This window comes from Enoplosus armatus, chromosome 12, assembly GCF_043641665.1.
Source record: "Enoplosus armatus isolate fEnoArm2 chromosome 12, fEnoArm2.hap1, whole genome shotgun sequence".
Classification (NCBI taxonomy): domain Eukaryota; kingdom Metazoa; phylum Chordata; class Actinopteri; order Centrarchiformes; family Enoplosidae; genus Enoplosus; species Enoplosus armatus.
Genome location: NC_092191.1, coordinates 23,153,777 through 23,176,554, shown reverse-complemented (window position 1 = coordinate 23,176,554; position 22,778 = coordinate 23,153,777). Strand labels below are relative to the sequence as shown.

The following is a 22,778-nucleotide window of genomic DNA, read 5'->3' as shown; positions in this document are numbered from 1 at the left end:
GCACAGATGTGGCCTTTTTGTGGAGAGAGAGAGAGAGAGAGAGAGAGAGAGAGAGAGAGAGAGAGAGAGAGAGAGAGAGAGAGGACGTGTATGGTACTCTCACCCAACACTGTCCAGAATCCACCAGCATGTCTCCTGCAATGATGACCAGCTTTCTCTGTAATGGAAAATGTGCCTCGCTCCAGCAGCACAGAGTTTTTGAAGTTCCTTTATTATTATTATTATTATTATTATTATTATTCCAGTCACATTTGGATCACAGCAGAATCCATGAACTTATTGAGTAATGTTTCTAGTACATTTTGTTTGCAGTTGTTTTGCCTGGGTATGAGGCTGTGTAAAGGTGTCGTGTTTTTCCCACCATATCGTTCAGTACAATAAATAACAATGACACACACTGCTGCAACTAGGTGACGCTCACTAGGGCGCCTAACGGGGATTAATCCTCTGCTGAAAATAGTCCCCAACAAACGCACACTTTACTCCCATGTGTGAGTGGCGTTTGATACAAACTACAGTGCCCAGCTGTTTTAGGAAATGACTGGCCTAAAAATGACATGCTGTACATTTGTGATTTACATCTTCAGTAGGAACTAACGGGCTTGAGAGCCGCAGAAAGGGTAGGGAAGTTCATTTTGCTGGAATTTGTTGACAGTAAGAAAGATATTGAATAACACCATCCTTATGTTTTAAACATTACATAAAGTCTGGGTTCATTTCTGTCAAAGTTGTATTTGTGTTGTGTATTAATCATTAATGATGATATGTTATGCGGTGCCTGGACCAAAAAAAATGTTGTTGGCTCCTATGGTGGTAAGCATGATGTAGATGTAAAGTGTGTGTGTGTGTGTGTGTGTGTGTGTGTAACCTGACCCCACCCCCCCACCCCCCTTCTCTCACTTTAACATTTAGAATTGACCACAAAGTGCTCTCTGCGGATACAAACCTGGTGCACATAGTAAGTGCAGAGAGAGGCATGATGGGAGCTGGAGGCCACATTGTGAGGTGTAGAAATGTAAAATAGTCGACCCCCTGCTCCCCACAGGGCTGTCACCCAATACATTCACGCAACACAAACACAAATACATGCAAATACATGTCTACATCTTCTATGGTGGGTCTGTGTGTGTGTGTGTGTGTGTGTGTGTGTGGGGGGGGGGGAAATGACCCGCGTGCTAATAAGACAGCCTAATGCAAACACCACACTCAACTAGAAGTGCCCGAGCCACCTCTGCACTTCGTCAGAGCACAGTTTGTGATGGCTGCACACACACACACACACACACACACACACACTGAAAGTCATTTCTTTCACCTGACCCGAGCGATGCACTACAGTTGAGCTTGAGACTAAACAGGCGTGCTGACAGTTGCACGTATCGTAAAGACATGCCACGCAGTAATGATTTATAATGACTTTTGACCATTAAGCGTATGTGTTTTTCTTAATTCAAACATCAGGTCACTGTCAAGAAGTGTCATTTCACGACACGGCATTAAATGCTTTAGGCCCGAGCGATTGATGACATCCGTCTGCCAACAGTGCGCCTACCGGATAAATCAGCTTCCCATTACAGCTGCAACAGGCCTGAAAACCCTACAATAGCAAATCTCTGGTCGGGTAAAAGGTATAGAGCTGAAGTCCCTATCCATTTACATTCTCACTGGCTTGCCAATCGATCACATCCATCGAAGTGTGTGGCTAACAATATTAAAATTGATTAAGTTACTTTATTTTACCCAGATAATCCACTCAGTATCAGTATTGTCTGATCAATGAAAAATGGATTTAATGATATCATTAAAGTCAAGTTGAAATGTAATTTTCCATTTGTCGTTGCATTACAATATAAAAATGATTCTTTTAACTCCAATTTTCATTCGTATTGTCACATTTGAAATGTGTCCCGACTCCTTTCATGATGGTCAATTTCAGATCTCAGAAAAGAAGCCTGGGAAAAATCATTATGAAAGTTTTAGTTTTCATTAAGAATGAGCATGAAAAAAGTTGTACAAAATGTAATTTTTTCCCATACATCACGTACACACAAATGGAAAAAATGAAATTTCAGTTTGATAATGTTTTATCCTCTGGCTGTTATGGCTCGCTAAAAACAGAAATGTTGAATAGATAGTGTTATTGGATAACATAACCTTTCTGGAGTGAACCACACAACAATGTTGAGCAAGGGTATGTTCGGAGTATGCATTTTAGTAACTGACATTATCACAAATGTCAGTGTTTTTTTTTTTAGCCTGGGAAGCAGACGAATTTGCAAGCTCATGCTTTATTTGCTCTGGCTGATGATGTGTCTGGCCCCCCCTCCCGTTCAGACAGATTTCCATCAACCTTGATTCAGGTCGGGCCAGTCACAGTGGTTTATCTACTACGGGGTGGGTTGTTGAGGCATTTTTCGTAAACAGCCAAGACGGCTGCCACAGATGTGGAACGTTTCCGAATCGTCAGCATTTAAACAAACTGGATGGTAGTTCACGTTATTGTGCAAGTGGTAAGTGTTGGCTTCTGAATCATCGTGCCCACGAAACGTCTGTGTATCATGTTGAACTAGACGCCATATGAGTTATGAGTAGGAAGAGTGATCGGCTGTATCGTCCAGAAGCATTTTGGTCTGCGCCCGTTGATAAATGCGCCTTGGAAATTGAAAATGAACTGAGAGGTTCCAGACTAATTTGCGTTTGCCAATTGGTCTGGCCATGCCAGGCTAGGTTTCTTTTTTTTTTTTTGAACTTCTGGAACAGAACCAGGAATTCCTGCTTTCACTTGAGCTCTTCATGAAGCTAAGAAGTGAAGGCCAGGAGAACACTATATATAACAGGAAGTGTATGGAGCCACAGTGGCAGGTCTTGATGTTCATTTAGAGTACAGTATAGTAAAAGGTGTTTGTCAAAATAGAGTGTTAAAACCACATCAAAAACTCTGGCGTCGTGTTACTACCTCACACACACACACACACACACACACTTAACCCCTTTTGCCAAACAGATTGAGCGACCCCAGCTGCTCTACATGTGCATGCTATGCATCATAACTAGTCTCTAGGATATCATGGAATGACCTCGCTAACAGGTCATTAGGATGCTGAGCTGAGTGAATTCAGCTTCAGACAGGAGTAACATCCTTGGTTGAGTTAAACTAAAAACACTTAATCCTGACCCGATTGACACAATTTGCCGGCTTGCTCAGATGTCCATCGTAGATAAACATCCATAAATCTGCTTTAGAATTTCATTCAAATTAAAAAAATATGTGGATTTAGTATTTTTCCACCAGAAGTGTGTGAGGATTTTTTTTTTGGAAAAGCCTGGGGGGGAAGTGGTGGCCTTGAGGAAACTTGACCTCAGTATATCTAAAATCCTGGATATGGCCCTGTAAATAGGCAAAAGCAATTATCCAACAATTCAAATGTCTTTTTTTTCTTAAAACTGGCACAACATGAATACTATTGTTCCACTCACATGTTGAGCGAAGACATGCCAAATGCCCATAAAAGGAGCGAAAAGGTAGCAAAAAAAAAAAACCCCCACCTAGGATTCACATTGTTAAAAACCATCTTATTACAGTCTGTATGCTAGCTTCCAACTTACGTAATTTTTTCCCCCAAAAGGGTTAAAAGGTCAGGATTAAGACACACTAATACTTCAGATTTCCGTCTTCGCCAGTCGCAGACTCCCGCCAACTAACATTTATGTTAAACACTGGCTTTTTTGGAGCTTTTGCTCGTTGAAGTTTACCTCAATTTACGGGGGTTATTGTTTCCCACAGAGCAAAAGCAGTGTGTAATTTAGGTAGCACGGTCATTATACTGTAGGACGATGTACACGTGAAGACATGAGTTAAAGGCTAATGACAGTCTTTGAAGCATGGCCATTACATTTCTCTCCCTCTGGCAGGCCCTGCTTCTATTGTGAGCTTTGATGTGGTGATAGGCGCAGCTCTTTTTTTTTTTCTTTTTTTTTTGTTGTTGCTGTTGTTAGAACTGACTTCTGCAGTTGAACTGAATCTCCGCGCTCTGCGTTGTCTCTCGGGCAGCTCTGGCTGCACGGCTGGATCCGTCTCACTAAAGACTTCTCCAGTTGTGAGAGAGGTCTGCCAGTATCAACTAGATAAATTCCATCGAAGCATTCATGAATAATATAAAAGTGGGTTAAGGGAAATTTGTCCGGCAATTTATTCCGCATGAGACTTTTGAATGACGAGAGCACTTAACTTTGGAATCCTTTGGTTATTTTGAGGCCGTCATAGATTTTGAAGTGTGCTTCATGGCTAACCCCATACTTAAGAAACAAAATACTGACGGAAGGCCTGTAGTACATGCATTTATTTTTAGTTGTTCTTACAGTTTGATCTACTTTTGGTTTGTCTTCAGCCTTTATTGCTTTATGCTTCAACCAAAAATGCTTGTTGGATCATCTAACCCTGAAACCCCTTTGCGAAATTGGGTTCAGGTTCCATCCACCTTGTCCAGGTTTCAGGAGGTATGAAAGCAGGGTTTGAACATTTTGCCCTACTCCTTGACGGCAGGCTTTAGATGTGCTCAGACGGCCCTGTGCACAAATCTGATCCATTCACAAGAAAATACAGCCGAGCAAATGCTGCACATTTTCCCTTAATGATCCCTCGTTTGATCCATGGCAGTCCTCCCGCAAACCGGGATGACGGGTCCACCGAGGTAACAGGCAATACCCGGAATACTTGCAGCAGTGCTCAGAACGGCAGTGCCTTCATGACATCCCCTTCAGCACCTGTTGCAGGCCTCTAAACAGTTCGTGCTGGCACTCCTCTGCTGGTAACCATCAACAGTGGGACCGACTGCTATGCTGTGGAGAATGTACTTGGATGGTTTTGTGTTCTGTTCAGGGTCAAATCACACGCAGGCTTTTGATGACTTAGTGACGTGCATGGCCACACTGTAGTTTTTAGTTGTTCGTGTTGCTGTTATTTGTTGTTTGTGCAATGCCGTTATGATTTTATCAAGGCATTCCACGCTTCTGTTAAATTATTTATATCCTCTTAATACGTCTTTGGTCAAAGTTTGTTGTTTTTAAAAGTGCTCTACAAACAAATTCACCTGGCTCGACTTGGGATCAACTGTCACACTTGAAGACTAAACATTTTCTTGAACACATCATGTAAGGACTACAAGGGTGGCATGGGGGGGTGCAGTGGTTACCACTGTTGCATGGGAGGTAGAGCAGGGTACAGCGATTTGGGGGCTCGATCCCCTGGCTCCTTGGCGGCCATCGGTGTGTGACTGAGACCTAATCTGTAAAGTACTTTGGGAACCGCTATGGTTGAAAAGACATTTCGGTAGCTGTTAATACCTCGACATGCTCCTGGTGATGATTTTACCAAAGTAAAAACCAAGACGCAATGCCTTTTTTTGGAGGAACCTTACTTTTATAGTTATTCCCAGTTGACAAAAAACCGACTCTACTCAAGGTCTTACTCTCTTTTTCTGGAGCTTTCAAACACATCATGGGGTCTTCCATCGGCGTACGAACTCGCTCAGTTAATCACTCATTGTCCACGTTGGCTTAAAAGTTGAGCTTGAAAGTTCACTCCCAACATGGACAGGAAGTCCTAAAAGTGCTCAGAATTATGGAAGGTTTTTTAATATGTACAGTTTCATAACTCCACCTGCTAAAGACCATGTAACACGGGCAAAATATGTATTATATGTATTGCTGGTTTTCATTTTAGAGTCTTTAACTTTTCTAATTTGACATGGATACACTTATGACTTAAATATGTATTGTTTTTGTGGCATAAACTGGTAAAAAAAAAAAAAAAAGGGGGGCCAAGTCAAGAGCTGAAAAGTCCATCATATTATGGACATCTGCAGTAATTGAAGACATTTGATAGGTTGAATATTAAGGGCCCCATGGATGATAGTAAATTGTGCTTTGACAACAGACATTTCATGTAAGGTGCAGCGTGGTGTTGAAACGTCAGTGCACTCTAACGTTCTCGTTCCATTCCCTCTCGTGCAGAAGCTCGCAGCGCGGCTACCGAAGACGCGGGAGGCGAGAGAAGCTCCCCACAGCTGCCTGTGTCCCCCAGGTGAGTTCCGCACTCTCTGCGCCCACCCACCCATCCACAATGTCTCTCACTTTCTTTCACTGATCGATTCCACTCACAAAGGTCAAACACAAGGTCATGTCGGTGGTGATTCCTGCATTCGTTCTTTCTCGTGAAAGGTTCTTGTGTTGCTCTACCGTCAGGTTTGAGCATGTGTAGGTGAATAGACAGGGGTGCAGTGGGTGGGGAGCTCATTTAAGACAGTCATTAGTGGACATACTGAGTTGCGGTGTTGTGTTTCCACCTGTTGCCGCGAGAGGGTTTCATTTTTCCACATTATGCTTTGTTATTGATTATTGACACTGTGCTTATCAGCTTTTGCTGTTCAAGAGGTTAACTACAGCAAGTACATAAGAGAGACGAATGATAATACGTCATGGAAAGGGTGGGGGCAGCTTTAAACAGATAATAACAAGTGTATAATAATGAGATTTACATATGCAGTCATTTGTAATTAAATGCCACACAGTTAACATTTCTTTCTCTTTTGCCACTTGTGTCTTGTAGTGCTCTCTCTCTCTCTCTCTCTCTCTCTGAGCTAAGCTGACTGGATCTAGGCTGAATTTTTACTTGGAAACAATCCAGTTTTTTTTTTTTTTACGGATATAATCTGTTGTATTTGATAGTGTGCATGCCAGCCGGTGGCCTCACTCTGCACTTGTGCCCCTCGGCTCACTCGGACATGATTACAAGCTGAGGTGTATTTCCAGCTCAGCTGGCAGTCAGGGCCATTTCGTGTTCTGTTAGGTCATGATGCAAGCTGGTGTGATGAGGTGGCATCATTGAGGCGTTCCCGTGTAACCAGCGGCATCACTGTGGAGCATGGTCTGTAGCTAGGCAGTGCACTAGCCAACTCTTTACCTCTGAATGTCTGAAACCTTTTGTTTGTGACTCGTTGCTTTTGTCAGACATTATTAAATTGGCACAAGGGGGATTCAACCGTTTCAGATTTGCGTCCCAAAGCTAAAGCAGCTGAATTGCTCAGGAACTCCTTCAGTGTCTAAAGCCACCTGTTTCTCCACCCCCAGGTGGTAGTCATTAAGTCCACAGTTAGACAAGGGGTGTGTCTGTTTGTGTGTGTGTGTGTGTGTGTGTGTTGACTCTTTGCACTTACTGACACACACTTGACACCTCATGTCATATGGCATAGAGATGGGAAAGATTCCCAAGTTTGTGAGTGTTCATGTCACATGTCATGACGACTCAAGACAGCTGTACGACCGCAGAATTGCTGCTGTGCACAGACGATACAAACGTCGCGAATTTGTGCGTAATGCGAGAACGTGTTTGATTTCCTTTTCAGACACATGGGCATTATTAAGTATGTAGGTACGTTGGAAGAGTTTCCCCATTGGTAAAGGTGGTTGTTGAAGAATTTACAGTAACTTCTATATGATGTCAACGCAACATTAGCTCTTCTTGTCTTGTGCTTGCGTGACAAGTGTATGAAAAGGGGCAAAATTACAAAGGAGTAAGCCAGTCACAAACGCGTGGATATACGTAAATGCCACTGCACACAGAACACATAGAAACGGCAGTTATTTGTGCTTACTAGTCCACACTACACACAGCTAAGCCAGGCAAAGCTAGCTGAACGAATTCAGTCGAATACAACAGCCTTGCATAATTCCTACCTACATCGAGGTTCTAATCTGTGCCGAGAGGCGTCTCTTTTGTCAGTGTTTTATCTGTTCAGAACGGCCGCACTGGAAGGAGGATTAAAAAGCTGGCGGACGTAGAGAGGGTGGAGGAAAGATATAGTTAGCCTGTAAGTCATTCATACTGTTGAACTTGGTTGTTCACGTGAAAAAGTGACAGAAATAGTTGTGTAACAAATGAAGAAGAAAAAAAAGAGAGCTAGAAAGAGAACTTCCAACCCAAATGGTCGGGGGGGGGGGGTCTCCGAAGCTATTCCACCATCCAACAAGCAGTTCTGATGAACTTTCAGTCTCAGGGCGAGAGCTAAAATATGCTAATGAGTGTTTCTGTCCAATTTCAAAGTCTAACGGGCTTTTGCTATTGCACTGAATGGTAACATTTGAACACCTCCATGATGTTAGAAATAAAAATAAAACATTTTGTTCGTATTTAACAGCTTCAGTGAGGTTTTGGAAGCTAGCCTATCGCCAAAACGTGTGGGAGCTGCAGTTGTTGAATAGTTAAATGAAATAACAGTTTTGGCTCCTGAGGGCTTGCTCAAATGTTACCGTCCCACGCATGTGGACAGAAAACTCTTGGGTACAAGTCTTTTTAGTTTATTTTCTACTGTGTGTGTGTGTGTGTGTGTGTGTGTGTGTGTGTGTGACAGCCTGTGAGAACAGGGGGAGGCGCCCGTCGCCACACATTAGCACTAATTGGTCCTGTCAATAGGATGTTAGTGTTTTAACATGGCAGTAAGTGTCTGTGGGATGGCCCGTGAACGCCTGTTGAGGTGGCGGTTTGCTCACATCTTCAGAGGAGATTCTCCAGTCGCTGCAGGTGTGGGAGTCTTTTCAACTCGGAGCCACCAGATGGTCTGGCACTTTTACAGTGCCTTGTGAATTTCTGTGTCACACAACTGGTAGAATGCGAGTCTAGTGGGGAAGGAGGGTTTTTTTTTGTGTTGTGAAGTTACTTGACAGTCAAAACTGACCGGACACCTAAAAGCGTTATTTCTCTGTGGTGGATGTTTTAACAGGAAAGGACATGTCCGTCTGAAACAGGTTTTGCTTCCTGTTCATACCGGCCCTTGACAGATCCCGTTACTGCAATTGCAACCTGGCATCCATTGTCCTCGTTCTGTACACAAATACATTCAGTTAATATGAAGACTTCAGCAGCCTCAGTTAGTCAAGTCTTTTTAGTACAAAATGTTCCTTTTTGTTGAGCTGAGGAGGGAATTGAAAGATGTTTATCAACTAGCTTAAGCCTCATGTTGGCTTCAGATAAACTTTGGAATATATGTTTTTTTTTTGCACAGAATGATCCTTTTTTTAATGGCCAGTATGAACGGCAGGAACGACTACAGAAAGCAAAACCAATGTTGGTATAGACAACCCCGATTCTTTTTTTGAAACAGACTAACAAGCACCCACCCTCGACAGAGAATATGGCTCAGTATTTATTTATTTTATATATCTAAATATTTTACTTCCAGTTTTTCTTATTTTCCAACATTATGGTTCTACATGCTGCTTTAAAAGCTCTCCTCAAACTGCTCGCAACACAATTCTGTATATTGAATTCTTTATGTATGATTTTATTTTTCAATCCCAAAGTAGTCCAGCTTAAATATATTGAGTCTAGAAATACTCACCATGTGTTAAAGCCTGTGAATTCCCCTCATTGTCCTCAATGCTACTGCCCTGGACTTTGTATGGAGGCCAAAAGTGTTTATACACAATATATGCAATATAACCACACGATTGTGAAATAAATCAAAAAGTCAATATTCTGAAAGGTTATTTCAACCAGCTACTTTAATCCTGCTTATTGCACGTCATTTTGTTTTTATTTCAAAGTGTTTCTATTCTATTTTATTTTGCTTTGGTTTGAATGAGCATGACATTCTATATCATTGAACTGAGTTTACGAAATGTGTTGGATTATTTCACAGTTCCATGTTGGTATTACATATGTTTTCTGTATTTATTCATATGATTATTTCTTTTTTTTGTTTTGTATTATTTATTTATTTAATTTTACACTTTAGGTCTCCATAGAATTATCCGAAACAGACCTACTACGTACTAGAACTCCTCCAAGAAGCACAGGATTTGAATACATTTTCATGTATACTTTTTGGAGTAAGATTAAAATTCTTCATTAGAATCGGTCCCTGCTAAGAACTTGCTATAGTAAAAATCATATTGATCCATCATTGGATGTACGTATCAGTAAAACCACAATTACTATATATATATATATATATATATATATATATATAATATTCTCGTACCGTAGCGCATTTTTTGGCTGTTAATTCACTTGTAGATGTTGTGAATTGCGGGGTGTATTCATGTAGAAATGGCTATAGGGCGCCTTCCCAGTGCCCACCTGGCACCTGCCAGTCAGCACCAACCGCACACCGTGTTCACATGGCCGTCATGCTTTTGATTATTTACAGTGCCAGGTGACTGAGAGGGCAGAGCTCTGAGGCCGAGATGGAGTCAGTGCAGACTGGGGCTCATGTTATTTAATCACTGGCAAATGCATTTGATTAAAGGAAGTTGATAATCAATAACGATGGGGGGGGGGGGAGAAGGAAATTGCTCATGCGGCAAATAGTCTAGATGATTAAAACTATGTAAACGTGGCTTTTGTGTAATTACTAACCCCCAAAACGGTTTTTGAGACATTAGTGTTAGGGCCAAAATATGACCAACATTGCACGTCTTACGATATAAATAGTAGATTATGGAACTTGCTGAGCATGTTTATGTAAGAAATATTTTCAATAATGATAATATGATATGAAAAAAAACAACAACTTGTGCGCATGAGATGATAAGTATGTGGAACTTAATGGGGACGGCGGGCCTTGTGAGAGATCAGCGTCCACAAGCCCCGGTGGCCTGAGGAAAGAAACTCTGTCTCAGTCTTTCTGCTTTGGCTGCGACTGTGACTTGTGGGCCGCAACAGCTGGACCAGTCCATGGTCGGGGTGGTGAGGATCCTTTCACGATCCTGCAGGCTCTGGCTCTGCACCTCCTTGGTGTGTAAGTCCCGCAAGGGAGGGGAGTGTAGTTCCGGTAGTTCAACTGAGAAGGCTGTTATATCCTGGCACCAGAGTGACAGCGTCAGCCACTTCCCCCAGGTCGGCCTTGTCAATGTTGTCGGGGAGATCCGACCCAGCACCACTGTGTCATCGGCAGACTTAATGATGGAACCTGGCTACACAGTCGTGATGAGTAAAACGTGGTGTGCAGAACCTGAATATACACTGAATATATAAGGTGACCATAAAGCTTCCTGTTGTGCCAGAAGTTAAGAGGAATATATTCTCTTCTCAGAACATAGCTGTTGTAACTCTGGGCCAGTGTGTGTGTGTGTGTGTGTGTGTGTGTGTGTGTGTGTGTTTGAGGGTCATGGATGCCTGTTTCTCTTGAAGGGCGCTGAGTATTATTCTGAGCTTGACATGTTTCTGAGCCGCCTGTGAAAAATGAACTTTGCGAGTTGCTAAAAATAGAGCAGCAGAATGTGAGACACTTCGGGCCTCGTAGGTGCCACGGAGTCTGTTGTCTTTTTAAAAATGTTTATCATGACCATGAAGCGGAGCAATGGGCCTAAAAATATGTGTAGCATACGTGATGCTTAAAGTGGCTGGAGATGAATCACCAGACACATTGCTTATGGCCAAGCGGGCCTCATATCAACAGTCTGGGTATGTTGTTATGCGCAAACACCACATGGCCCTATTAGGATTTGGCCAGGATGGGATTTTGAGGGACGATGATAATGGAGCAAAGCCTATGAGCCAGTTCAGCTGACACTCCCGTGAAACACACCCCACTCTGTACAACACACACATCCAACACACTCTTTGCTACAAGATGACATGTTTAAGCTGTCAGTGCTCAGCTTACTCTTATACTGCCGTCGCTCACTGCAAGCATTCGTATAGTTTATATATGCTGGCGGGCTATTCCACATATGCTGGTTCCTTCAGAGCTTAGCTGGCGTGCATCTTCAAATGCTAAAGCTAGAAGTTGTGTAGGGATGGGTGGGTGAGGGCGCAGTGTGTTAGGAAGCAAAGTAAGGTCAGCAGCAGTTTTCTGAATGAACTATAACAACAACAACGACAAACGTTTTTTGAAAATACACCAATAAAGCTTTTTCCCAATAACTGGAAATGATCAGGGAATGATGCATAAATGATGACGGTGTCATAAAACACAAACACATCTGCTAGTTTTGCTATTTTTACATGACGTTTTCTGAAAAACCTCCCGTACACCAGTTTGACCCTCGCCTCCACGGCGTAGAACACCATGGGTGACGGGATGAGCAGAGCTATGTACTGTATGTGTCACCTCTCGCTCAGTATCACATGCTGACAAGCCACGCTGCCAAGAATAAAGATTCTTCCCCCGAGGATAAGAATGTTTCGCAGAGCCTTTGTTTGCGTTGGCAGCCGAAGCGCGTTTTGTCAGGTTTGTTTTGTCGTAATTGCCTGCATGCTTTTGGTCTCAATGAGCTCTAAATAACAATATTTCTGTTTTGGAATGAATTTACGTCGTTGGCCTGTGTTCACCTACATTTGGGGTTATAGTTGGGGGGTCTACATAAGAGATTCTTAATGGTGGTAACAGACATGCTGGTAGTCAAGCAAAGTTTTATTATTTCTATTATTATTATTATTATTATTCTTTTTAGATTTTTGTTGAGCACTATTCGTAATGTATAAATCAGGCTTGTTCGGGGTGATCGGAGTATTTAAACAAGAAACACAAGGATTGCTGACCTTAACCAATCCGGTACAGATCACCAGCTGGTTTCTTGACCTTTGGGAACCGTATATGTAACAAGGTAATCTAAGCTCAAAGGTCCACTTGCTAGCATCCAGGGCTGAATGAAGGCCGTGTGATGCTGCTGAAAGCAGGCACCACTGAACATTCTGCACTACGGAGCAGCTTGAAAGATCAAAATACAATACAAAACAGTGGCTATTCTTTTACATCTCTACCAGGCAAAACTTGCCAAATATACATGTATTAAAGTCATATTGTGTAACATGACAATAAATATACATTTTGCAGCTTTGAGTAAACTTTGTACCGACGCGTTTCCACTTCCTCCCACTGTACAAAAATGAAGCCAAAAGATCCCGGATGCGAGAGTCTGTGTAGTAGTGACGGGGGGGGGGGGAGAGCTCCGGTATCAAGGTCCCGCCCATACACCCGCCTGACCCAATCGTGAGCACACCACAGTCAATTTCAGCTGTCAATCATGACATTTCAAACCAAAACCAAACTCATCAGAAAAACAAACACTTGAACAAACATCAGCGTGATAAGAACTACGTAAAATGACAGAAACCATCTTTGGGGAAAAAATATATTTGACGTGTACTGATTTATTTTTATTTTTTTAGTTTGGCCCATGTTGTCCCATCTGCTAACATGGAGGGGGTTATGACCTATACTGCAGCCAGCCACCAGGGGGGCGATCGAGACATTTTTGGCTTCACTTTCAGGGAGCTGTCATGTCGTCCGTCTTTATATACAGCCTATGGTGTGAACACACATGAGCAAGAGTATAGCAGCCTCATCCAAGACTGTCATTTTTATTTAGAACACAGTAGAGAAAATGAAAAAACCCACCAACAATTTATTTCTGAGCAAAACAAGCCCAATGCCATGTCTGTTCAAACAAGCCACACGAGCACAAGTTAGCAGTCCAACAGGCCGAAGTAGAGGAAGGGAACGCGGCAGGGATGTGATGGCAGTCTTGAATTCACGGCCAAAGTCTGAGAACTGACTTGATTCCCCACATTGTTCTTAGATGAGAGGAAAGAAAAGCGAGAGAAAGGATTGTGCCTCAGCAAAGAAGCCCTGACTCACAGGATTTAGTTGCTTTGTGCCACGGCAACACAATGCCAAAGGACTTCAAGCAAAGGGGGGGGGCTCTGTGTATTGATCTGTATGAGGAGCCATGCTAAAGTCTGGAAATATGCAGGTTTTCGAAGGCAGGAACCGGAGATGATTGATGATTGATCTCTTTTGTGCAAGCATTCGTTGTCCTATTCGTTAATTCTAATTCTGTTTCTATAGTTACAACTTGGGTCCCTTTCTCACAGTTTCATCCATCGTTCCTACAAGTAATAATGACATAATAACGAGATCTGGGAACGCAGCAGCATTGTTAAAACAAAATTGTTGTAAACCCCCATCACAGTATACCAACCAGCTGTATGATTCGGCTTTGATCTGCTGTACCTACAACTGCCAGACAACAAGGTGGGGCACGCTGGGGTTAAGCCGCTCGACATGTCCCCACTTTTCATCCAGGTGGGGGACCTTCCCTGTCGTATATAAACGTATATAAAAAAAAATAATGTAATTCCAAGGGATACTGGGCTGGTATGTAGTGTAGTTGTGTTCTATGTTTGTTTTACCCTGAATAGTTTGATGCGTACGACGTCACTTTTATCTTGGGACAAGCTTTTCATTGACACTGTTGGCTCATGTCGGGGGGGGGGGGGGGCAGTACGTACGATAGAAGACAGGAGGTTTGGAGACGTTTTAAGGCCTGTTAAAGCCTGACACTTCAGAGGGAGGAAGTGGGCTTTGACATTTTACCTGTCTGGGATTTCAGGAGGAAGCCATGATGGGAGAACAGAGGCATGTAATCTGACCCCCCCCCCGTCTGTGGACAGACAGACTGACTGAAGATGAACCCTAGTATTTGTCCCAAAGGCTTCATCAAAACACATCTTCTCACATCCAGAACTGGTTCTACTCCCTGCCATTTCATGATAATACCAGAGCAACTGTTAGCTTTGGTCCTTCGAAACCGTAGTGGTTGGTGGCTGCTTTCTTTAGGCTAATTCCATCGGCTTTACCCTGGCTCATAGCTGGTGACTAGCTTTTGCAGTCCGTGCAAACCCTGCTGCGTAATGTTGCATAAAACAGGTGCTTTATTCGCTCGGTGCCGCGAACACAACACACAGCCCTTTTTTACAGCCGCTATACCACCCTTAAACTTCCCATAACAAAACCCACCATACCACGTCACATGCATTCGTTACCCGCAAGTCCATCTTCCTTTAAAGGAGATTGCTCAGCCAGATACCGTGCTGTATCGGTGAGATGTAAATAGCACGCAGGTTTCCCTTTAGAACAGGAGGGAAACCTGTGTAGACGGTGATATAAATGGTAAATGATCTCACTTATATAGCGCTTTTCCCCCCAAAAAAAACTAATTCACACACCTGCCGTGCAAGGTGCTGGTCTCCATCAGGAGCAACTTAGGGTTCAGTGTCTTGCTCTCGCCTCCCTAGCTTTTACCTCCCATGCAACAGTGCTAACCACTGCGCCACCATGCCGCCTTATATGCAGGAACAATGTCTTTATGGCCCCAAGAAACAAACACCAGACTGAGAAGCTCTGGTGCCAAAAATGGCTGCCAGGGTGGTGGTGCTACTAGAGGCCAACTGGATCTTTGGGCACTAAGAGTATTCCCAGCAGTCTGCCTGTTGACCGACCACTGCTGCCCACAGCCCGAGTGAAACGGCCTGCCCCCTCCCCTAGCTAGCTGTGTTCCCCCATACATACACATACATACATTGAGCAATACGCCTCCTGAAAAAATGACTACACTGAGTGAAATGTAAGGCATGTCCAACACTGCTTGAAATCTTTACATTGCATTTGTAACCTCAAAAAAATGTACATAAAAAAAATGCCAGTGGCACCACAAACCTAAACCTACTACTACCTACTGACAGGAACCCTGAGGCAGGTAATGCCAGCGTTACCATCTGACCCTACTTCCAAAGTACAATTGCCATAAACTTTTCCCAGTTTAAGTCTGTACCTGATGTTTTATTTACATGGACATATAAAGCCCATAAAACGAAAAAAAAAAACCCATCCACCTTCCTCGAAGAACCGTCTTAAGCATGAATCTATTTATCCTACATTGGACGTCTTAGACTCAAAACTAACAGAGCTCCGTTCATGAAATGAAGTATAAAAAATACCAAATCCTATTGAATCCGAGCTCATTAATGTTGAATTGCATCTGACTTGAATCATGTCCAATTGCAATTGGAGTCACAGTGTAATTTGTTGTTCACTTGATGACGACGGAGAGGGACAGATACACTGATACACTTCTGATTTGTGATAATAGGTTTCAAATCTCTTTCACTTCACAGGCTTAAATGAACCTGATATTATCCGGCCAGGTAATCCAGAGAAAAACAACCCACAATGCCCTTGTAAACAAGAGGCGTCCTCTAATCTGTGCAGCTGATCTGGGGGTGGTGGTCAGGAGCAGTTATTTAAGTCCCCCCTAAGTTCACCTTGACATCTGTGCTGACAGGAAGAGAGCACGGCAGATCCCCTTTCTTCGCTTGCGATGAGTACACAGTGCAGCTGCCAGTGTGTGGCCATACTTGGGGGGGGGGGGCGACAGTTATACAGACGAAAGAGGGGGAGCGGTGGCTCTAAGGGCTGGTTGAGTGTCGGGCTGGGATGATTCACTTTACATTGTCAATTTGTTATTCATATACAGTGTTTAACAAATGTATTAGACCCCCACCCAGTGTGAGGTGTTTGCCCCCACTGCCCTAAATGAACAGTATTGCTGATGACCAAAATATTTGATGTCTCTGTAATGGCCACCAGTAATCCACCAGTATGTGCAAGCCAAGCTCTTTAATCAAAATGATCTCTTTAATGCTAAAATAGAATTATTGTTGTTATCCATGAATTCTCAAATTTACTGTTTTACAAAAAAGCAGAAAAAAATAGTAAAGCACATTATTATTTTTGGATTGAGATGCCAGATTACAGTTATTTGAACAGAAACATTTGTTTTGTGGTTGCAAGAATGCAAGCTGTTGTCAGGGCCAAAGGAGGTCGTACAGAATATTAAGATGTTTGGTTAATATATGTGAATAAGGACTATTTAGTTGTTCCAGTTTGTTATTTGCCTAATAAATAACAATACAATTTTTAGTTTGAAACAAGTTTTTGACAGAATATTTGTGTTTTCTCATTTTTATGACAGGTGGTCTAATAAATTTGTTAAGCACTGTATGTTAAAGGAGGCAAAAGCTGTTTTGAATGTAATACACGTAACGACGTAACTGTGAGTTTGAAGTAATAATAATAACAACAGTAATAATAAATAATTGTTTTTGTTTTTTTACATGGCACTCATAGCGCGACCCCAGACTCATTTCCCCTGGTTTCATCCAACATTCCACTCAGCTGGTCACGTTCACGTTTTACTCCCCAATTTCAGTGCTGAGATTTTTTTTAAACCCCAAAGTGTAACGTGCCCCAAATGTCTGTTAAAATTCAGTTGACTACAGTAGGTAAAAGCTGAACCAGGAAGTAGTTCTGAAGGGTGTAGATTATATTATTACATGACAGTAGCATTTTTCCATGTGTGTGTTTCCCCCTTGTATTTTATGTCCTCAGATCTGTGCAAATAACATGTTATGATAACTGACTCTATCTCTAAAATTCCATAAATTGGAAGCCAATCCCTTCTAGCACAAAAAAAGGTCAAATATGTGGGGCACGAGCAGTTTGCCCCCTTTGAGTACTGTACATGACTATGAATGAACACGAAATGGTTCGTTGTCTCAATCACACGTGCAGTGAGTAGAAGAGGTGATCGCAGGAGGTTGGGGGGGACGGGGGGGGGGACGCACCATCTGGTTTCCTCATAATAAGAAAGTGTTGTAGTGAGCTTTCAGCCTCCCGATCTCCCCTCTCTCCCACTGTTCCAGCTTGAACACAACGCACACACACACACACACACACACCCACACCCAGCGCGCCACTCAAGTCCTTAACTTGTTAGCATCTTGTTTGGAAAGTGTTCACAGTCGACTTGGAGAGAAGTGTCCTCGCGGGCCATTTTGGCTCCCTGCGCACTGTCTCGTGAGGATTGAATTTGATTCACGCAAATAGTGTGCATCTGTAAACAGGAGAGCAGGAGGAGAATTTAAAAGGGATTTTTAATCTCCAGTCAAAAGGGCAAAAATACCCTTTTTGAAATACCAAAATGATCATTTTCTTGTCTTAGCATGATGCTTACCAAAAGTGAATTGTTCCTGTGTGAGTGAGATATTTTCCGAAGCAACGCTCCGCTGTATCTTGTTTTATGTCGGCCCGGTCAGCACATGTTTATGTGAATGGAATTTGGGAAATGCGTGGCCATTCGGTGAGAGCTGACCGCAAACGAGCGCCCTCTTTTCTGCTGTTCCAAATAAAAGCATGGGGGTGAATACAGCAAGGTGAAATTAGATGTAATTGAATCTGAACTTCCCCTAATACACCCCCCCCCCCTTCCCCCCCAAGGTACAATTACTCTTCAGCTGCCCCTTGTGGGGAAAAAAAGTATTCCAAATGGAGTCTGGTTGGACAACAGTACATCAGTTGAACCTATTTTGTCTTGATTCTATCAGCTATGAAACAGTTGCACATAATAAGACTGACCTCCAGTCTTTTAACATGCTCATGTTAGCCTTTTTCTGTTCGGGTTATTTTATCCTAACCATTAATTAGAGACAGGGGTGCACCGATCCGGATCCACTGGATAGGTGTCGGTCCTGATGCTGGCCTTATTAAGTGGATTAAGTATCGGCGGTTTCTTCACCTGCGTCTTTTAAAAATTAAAAAAAAAGTTATATTCAATCAGTCACAGCAAGCCGCCAGCTCAATTTAGTTTCCAGGTGTTGGGGGACTACTACTACGTATGTGACAACAGTTGTATAAAACCTTAAGTGTATAACAGAGGGAGCTCTGTGAAGTCCGATAAATGTCCCCAGGTGATGTCCCTTGAGTCGGTGTCGGTTGGGGCTGAAGACCACAGGCACTTTAGCCCGCTCCTAATCTCTGCTTGAGGCCAATGGCAAAACCAGCCAGCTATACTAGCATAACACGCCCGAATCTCCAACCAAACTCTCAGCAGTTGAGTTGCGTTGTGGGTAATGCAGGCGCCAGGTTTTTGAGAAGGAAGAAGAATATGTGGAATAAAAAACTCTGGCTCTGCTGCATCAATTTTGATCCTTTTTTAATTTCAAACTATCCGTCGTCATCTTCATTTTTGTTCCAAAAGGATACAAAGAAGATGTGAAACTCATAAGCTCGCCCTACAAAGCTGTCATTGGCTCCAAACAGTAGTCAGTGAGCACAAGACCTATTTTCATATCTGAGAAAATCTGAGATGTGGGTGCAGGCCGTGGTTCCAGAACCAAACAACTCAGGGATGCATCTGAAATTAGTGGGGCGGTGCACTAATAGCTGCAGTATGCTGGAACACAGCTGGAAATAGTTGTGAACAGAAGTGAGTTAATACAGCGTGTGGTTCCTTTTCAGTTCCACAGTTTGCTTTATTTGCAATGGTTCCTTGAAAAGTCTTACAATTGCATTTTCAGGATATATCCAGCGTCCTTCCTCTCACAGAAAGAAGAAGAGTTCTATTTAGTCTTTGGACCGGAATCAAATCTGTTGCACTACATGTTAGAGAGCCCATTCAGCTTGAAAGATATCAAACACAGCTAATGAACAATTCCAGACGCATAACGCATTTTGCAATTTGCATTCCGTCTGGCTTTTATACTACTGGCTCGCTGTTGTTGACGGCCATTTTCGCATACATGCATACATATATGAACATGCATGAGCACCTGCCAGACACGCCTTGCGTGGCTACTACGCAGCCACCAGTGTGAGAGTGGTTTGTCCGTTAAGGTAGACAAGCACTTTATAAGTGCAGTCAGTTTCTTGACCTGTTGGGCCTCTCAGACCTCCACTTCTTTTAAGAAGAAAAATGTGACGTTTCATCTCACGTTTTGTTGAGTCTAATAGTCCATATGTGACCAATTCCAATATGCGGGACCAGTCGAACCTTTTTTTGTCTGGTGTTTGTTGGCACAAGGGGCAAGAAGATTTGGCTGAAAGCGTCCTCCATAAACACGCAGCCGAGGAACTGATAGTAAAAAAAAAAAAGTATGTGAATGCAAAACAAGTACACATGCGCCTCACCTTCATTTTCAAAGTCAGATGTTATTCTCGTGGACGGCTGAGTTGTTTTCCAGATGGTGCTGAAACCCCCGACAAAACAACTCGCAGCTTTCACTGAGAACGTTACTGCCTGTTGATGATGTTTTGTCAGTATGATTGTTCACATTATGGTATTAAGTAAAAAAAATTTTGTTTTACCGGCAATCAGCACGAATCTGCAAGCTGAGAGGGGAACGTTTTTAACAGCTTAGCTGGACAAGTTGACCCGCTCATAACGAAACGTGTCACGCCTGCGCTGACGCATTGCTCGTGTTCACATATGTCAGGCTTTTTACGGTGTTAATTAGTCCCCGCGCGAATATCACACTTGCCATTTCACACTGTTCCTACTGTAGCGACAGCCTGCACAAGTAACCCTTGATGCCCTCAGTGAACAGATTCTGCGTCACAGCATCACGCCATCGCGCTGAACCAGATAGTTTCACATCCAAGACCAAAAGCATGCTTCACTTGCGTTTACAGTTAGATTGAGGAGTATCTGCACTGTAAATAATGGAGGACCTACATTTGGAAGAGGTGACCCAGAGGTGGGTAGGAAAAAAAATTGACTTTGGGCTTTACTGTCATAGCAGCTTGGCTTCTAAGTATGTAAATAAGTAGCGCCCTTTTTGAAAATGACGTATGGAATTAGAAAAGATGAACCTAAACGTTACAAAGTGATAACATACGTTCCATAAAGAGTTGAGAGCGGTTGTAGAATTGTTGTTCCCATGTGTATTCGCCACCATGTTTACGATCAATAGCCGGTCCCTGTCTGGTTATTTTTATCCATAAACGACAGGGTTTGGGCTTGATAGGATTTCGCCATCAAATCTGCTTGGAGAATCCGAATCCTTTTTTTCGAATCCCTTATCAAATCCATTATGGGCTCAGCTCTTACGATTTGTAACTGAAGTTAAAGTTGAAAAGAACCTCATTCAGAGGTTAATTTACGATCCATGGTCACCTGTTGTTGTCTGAGAAGGCGGCAGCAGTTCTGAGAGGCGGCCGTGTGAATGTCCAACCAGAAAATTAGCTTCCACGAGTTGCTCGCTCCACATGCTGTGGGTCAAGATTCAGAAGTATTAGGTTGATCAGATATTCATAAAAGTTTATTTTTGGGGGGGGGGATTCAGACTCCTGAAACTGACTCTTTGGTCTTCTTGGATTGCTAAAACGCACAGTCCGCTTGCGGAGAAAACACATTAATCAGACAGCAGCCAAGTCTCATTTTGCAAGCTACTCATGGCGTTAACGTTGATAAGCCACACACACACACACACACACACACATTTAAACAGCAGAAGGCAACAGTCACTGTAAACTGAATGTTTTGCAGATTGCTAATAAAAAAGACAGTAGGAGATTTGTTTGTCTCAGAGCCTGGCAAATCTGGGTGTTTTGTTAAGTAGAAATTGGCCATCAGAACCCAACCCTAATAAATCCAATTTAAAAGGCTTAAAAAGAGCTGATGAAAAGCAAATTCAGTGTGTCATGCAAAATAAGACGCCAATTGTGTTCTCATTCCAAATTTGCTGAGAGATGGAAAATGCACATAAACACCTAGTTCCTTCTTTGGCATGCACCCACCGCACAGCGAACCACTGTGCTACTGTGTCACCACATCAGCCCTGTTAAGCCAATGGGAGTCATTAAGATACATGCGTTCAGTAATGGCTGTTCACAGGGAACGCCGAGCCCCAAAACTGATACACTGCAAGTTGTCAAGAGAGTGAATTGTCCACAGCTCCACGACTGAGACTCCACACACACACACACACACACACACACTCTCCCAGTTTGGCATACAGTCTGTGAGGCCCGTGCTGCTCCAGACATCCTGTGGGTATCGGAGCGATTTAGCAAACCCACAGGGAGCATGGTCTTATGTTAATAGGCTGCCTGCCAACAACAGCACGTTTCGGAGGATTTTCTTTTCTTTTTTTAGAAATGGAGTTAAGAATCAGTTGTTTTTTTTTGTTTTGTTTTTTTTTTTTACTTTAGCTGGCTGCAGGAGGAAATTGCAGTAGCTCATTTGCAAGAGGTCATGTATCACCTTCAAAGTTCAGTTGTAATCAGGGGCACTTGAAAGACTGAGCCAACGGGAACACACACACACACACACACACACACACACACACTGGCCTTTTCAACATACATTGTTGAGCAGTTGACCAAAGAGGGAATCTCAATCAGCAATGCTTAAAATGTTTGATATTCTCAAAAAAAAATATCACAAACAAAAAGATTTTGTGTAATAATTGTATTACATTGTTTTGTGTTGTATTGAGTATTCTAAGTACTTAAAATCTAGGGGACTCCCCCCATATGATGAAGACATATTTTTCATTTTACAGATCGTACTAAATGTGACAGAGATACAGACTATTTACAGTCAGTGAGTCGCATGCCACTTCTTTGTAATATCTACTGGTAAAATAATATAGAATAACGTTAACGCATAATTGGCTGGACATCAGCGAAATCACCAAAACATGTTTACGCTCCCCACCTGTTAGCTGAACTGATTAGTCCATAATTGATTATCCACAGCTATTTTGATACTTTTTGATTAACTGTGTAAGAGAAATATGCCAAACGTTTGATGGTTCCACCTCCCTCAGATTTGAGTATTTGTTGCTTCTCCTAGTAACTATAGTACATTTCATATCTTTGGGTTTTGGAGTGTCGGTCGGACAAAACAAACAATATGAACACCTTGTCCACGTCACAATTTATGGACAAAATATTTATTATTCTACATATATTAAAACGTTAGTTGCAGCGCTACTATCCAGTGGCAGGGCAGGAGCGCCTGGAGTGGGCAGGGGCTGTAAAGACAACACAGTTCATTGATATGAAGCTTTTGTTAATAAGTCACCTTCTAGGTGGCTCCAGCGCTCCATTAAAGTTGCAGGCTTGTTGTATTAGCATACTTAGATAATCCCCATG

General features: G+C 42.7%; 1 protein-coding gene across 1 annotated transcript in view; it reads left to right on the top strand.

Annotated features, from left to right (window-relative positions):
- col13a1 (collagen, type XIII, alpha 1) overlaps nucleotides 1-22,778 on the top strand; it is a 105,303-nt gene that overhangs the window by 2,361 nt on the left and 80,164 nt on the right. Inside the window, exon 2 of the mRNA XM_070916542.1 lies at nucleotides 6,013-6,082. Within this exon, the coding sequence (XP_070772643.1) occupies nucleotides 6,013-6,082 (70 nt within the window). The remainder of the gene's footprint in view (nucleotides 1-6,012; nucleotides 6,083-22,778) is intronic.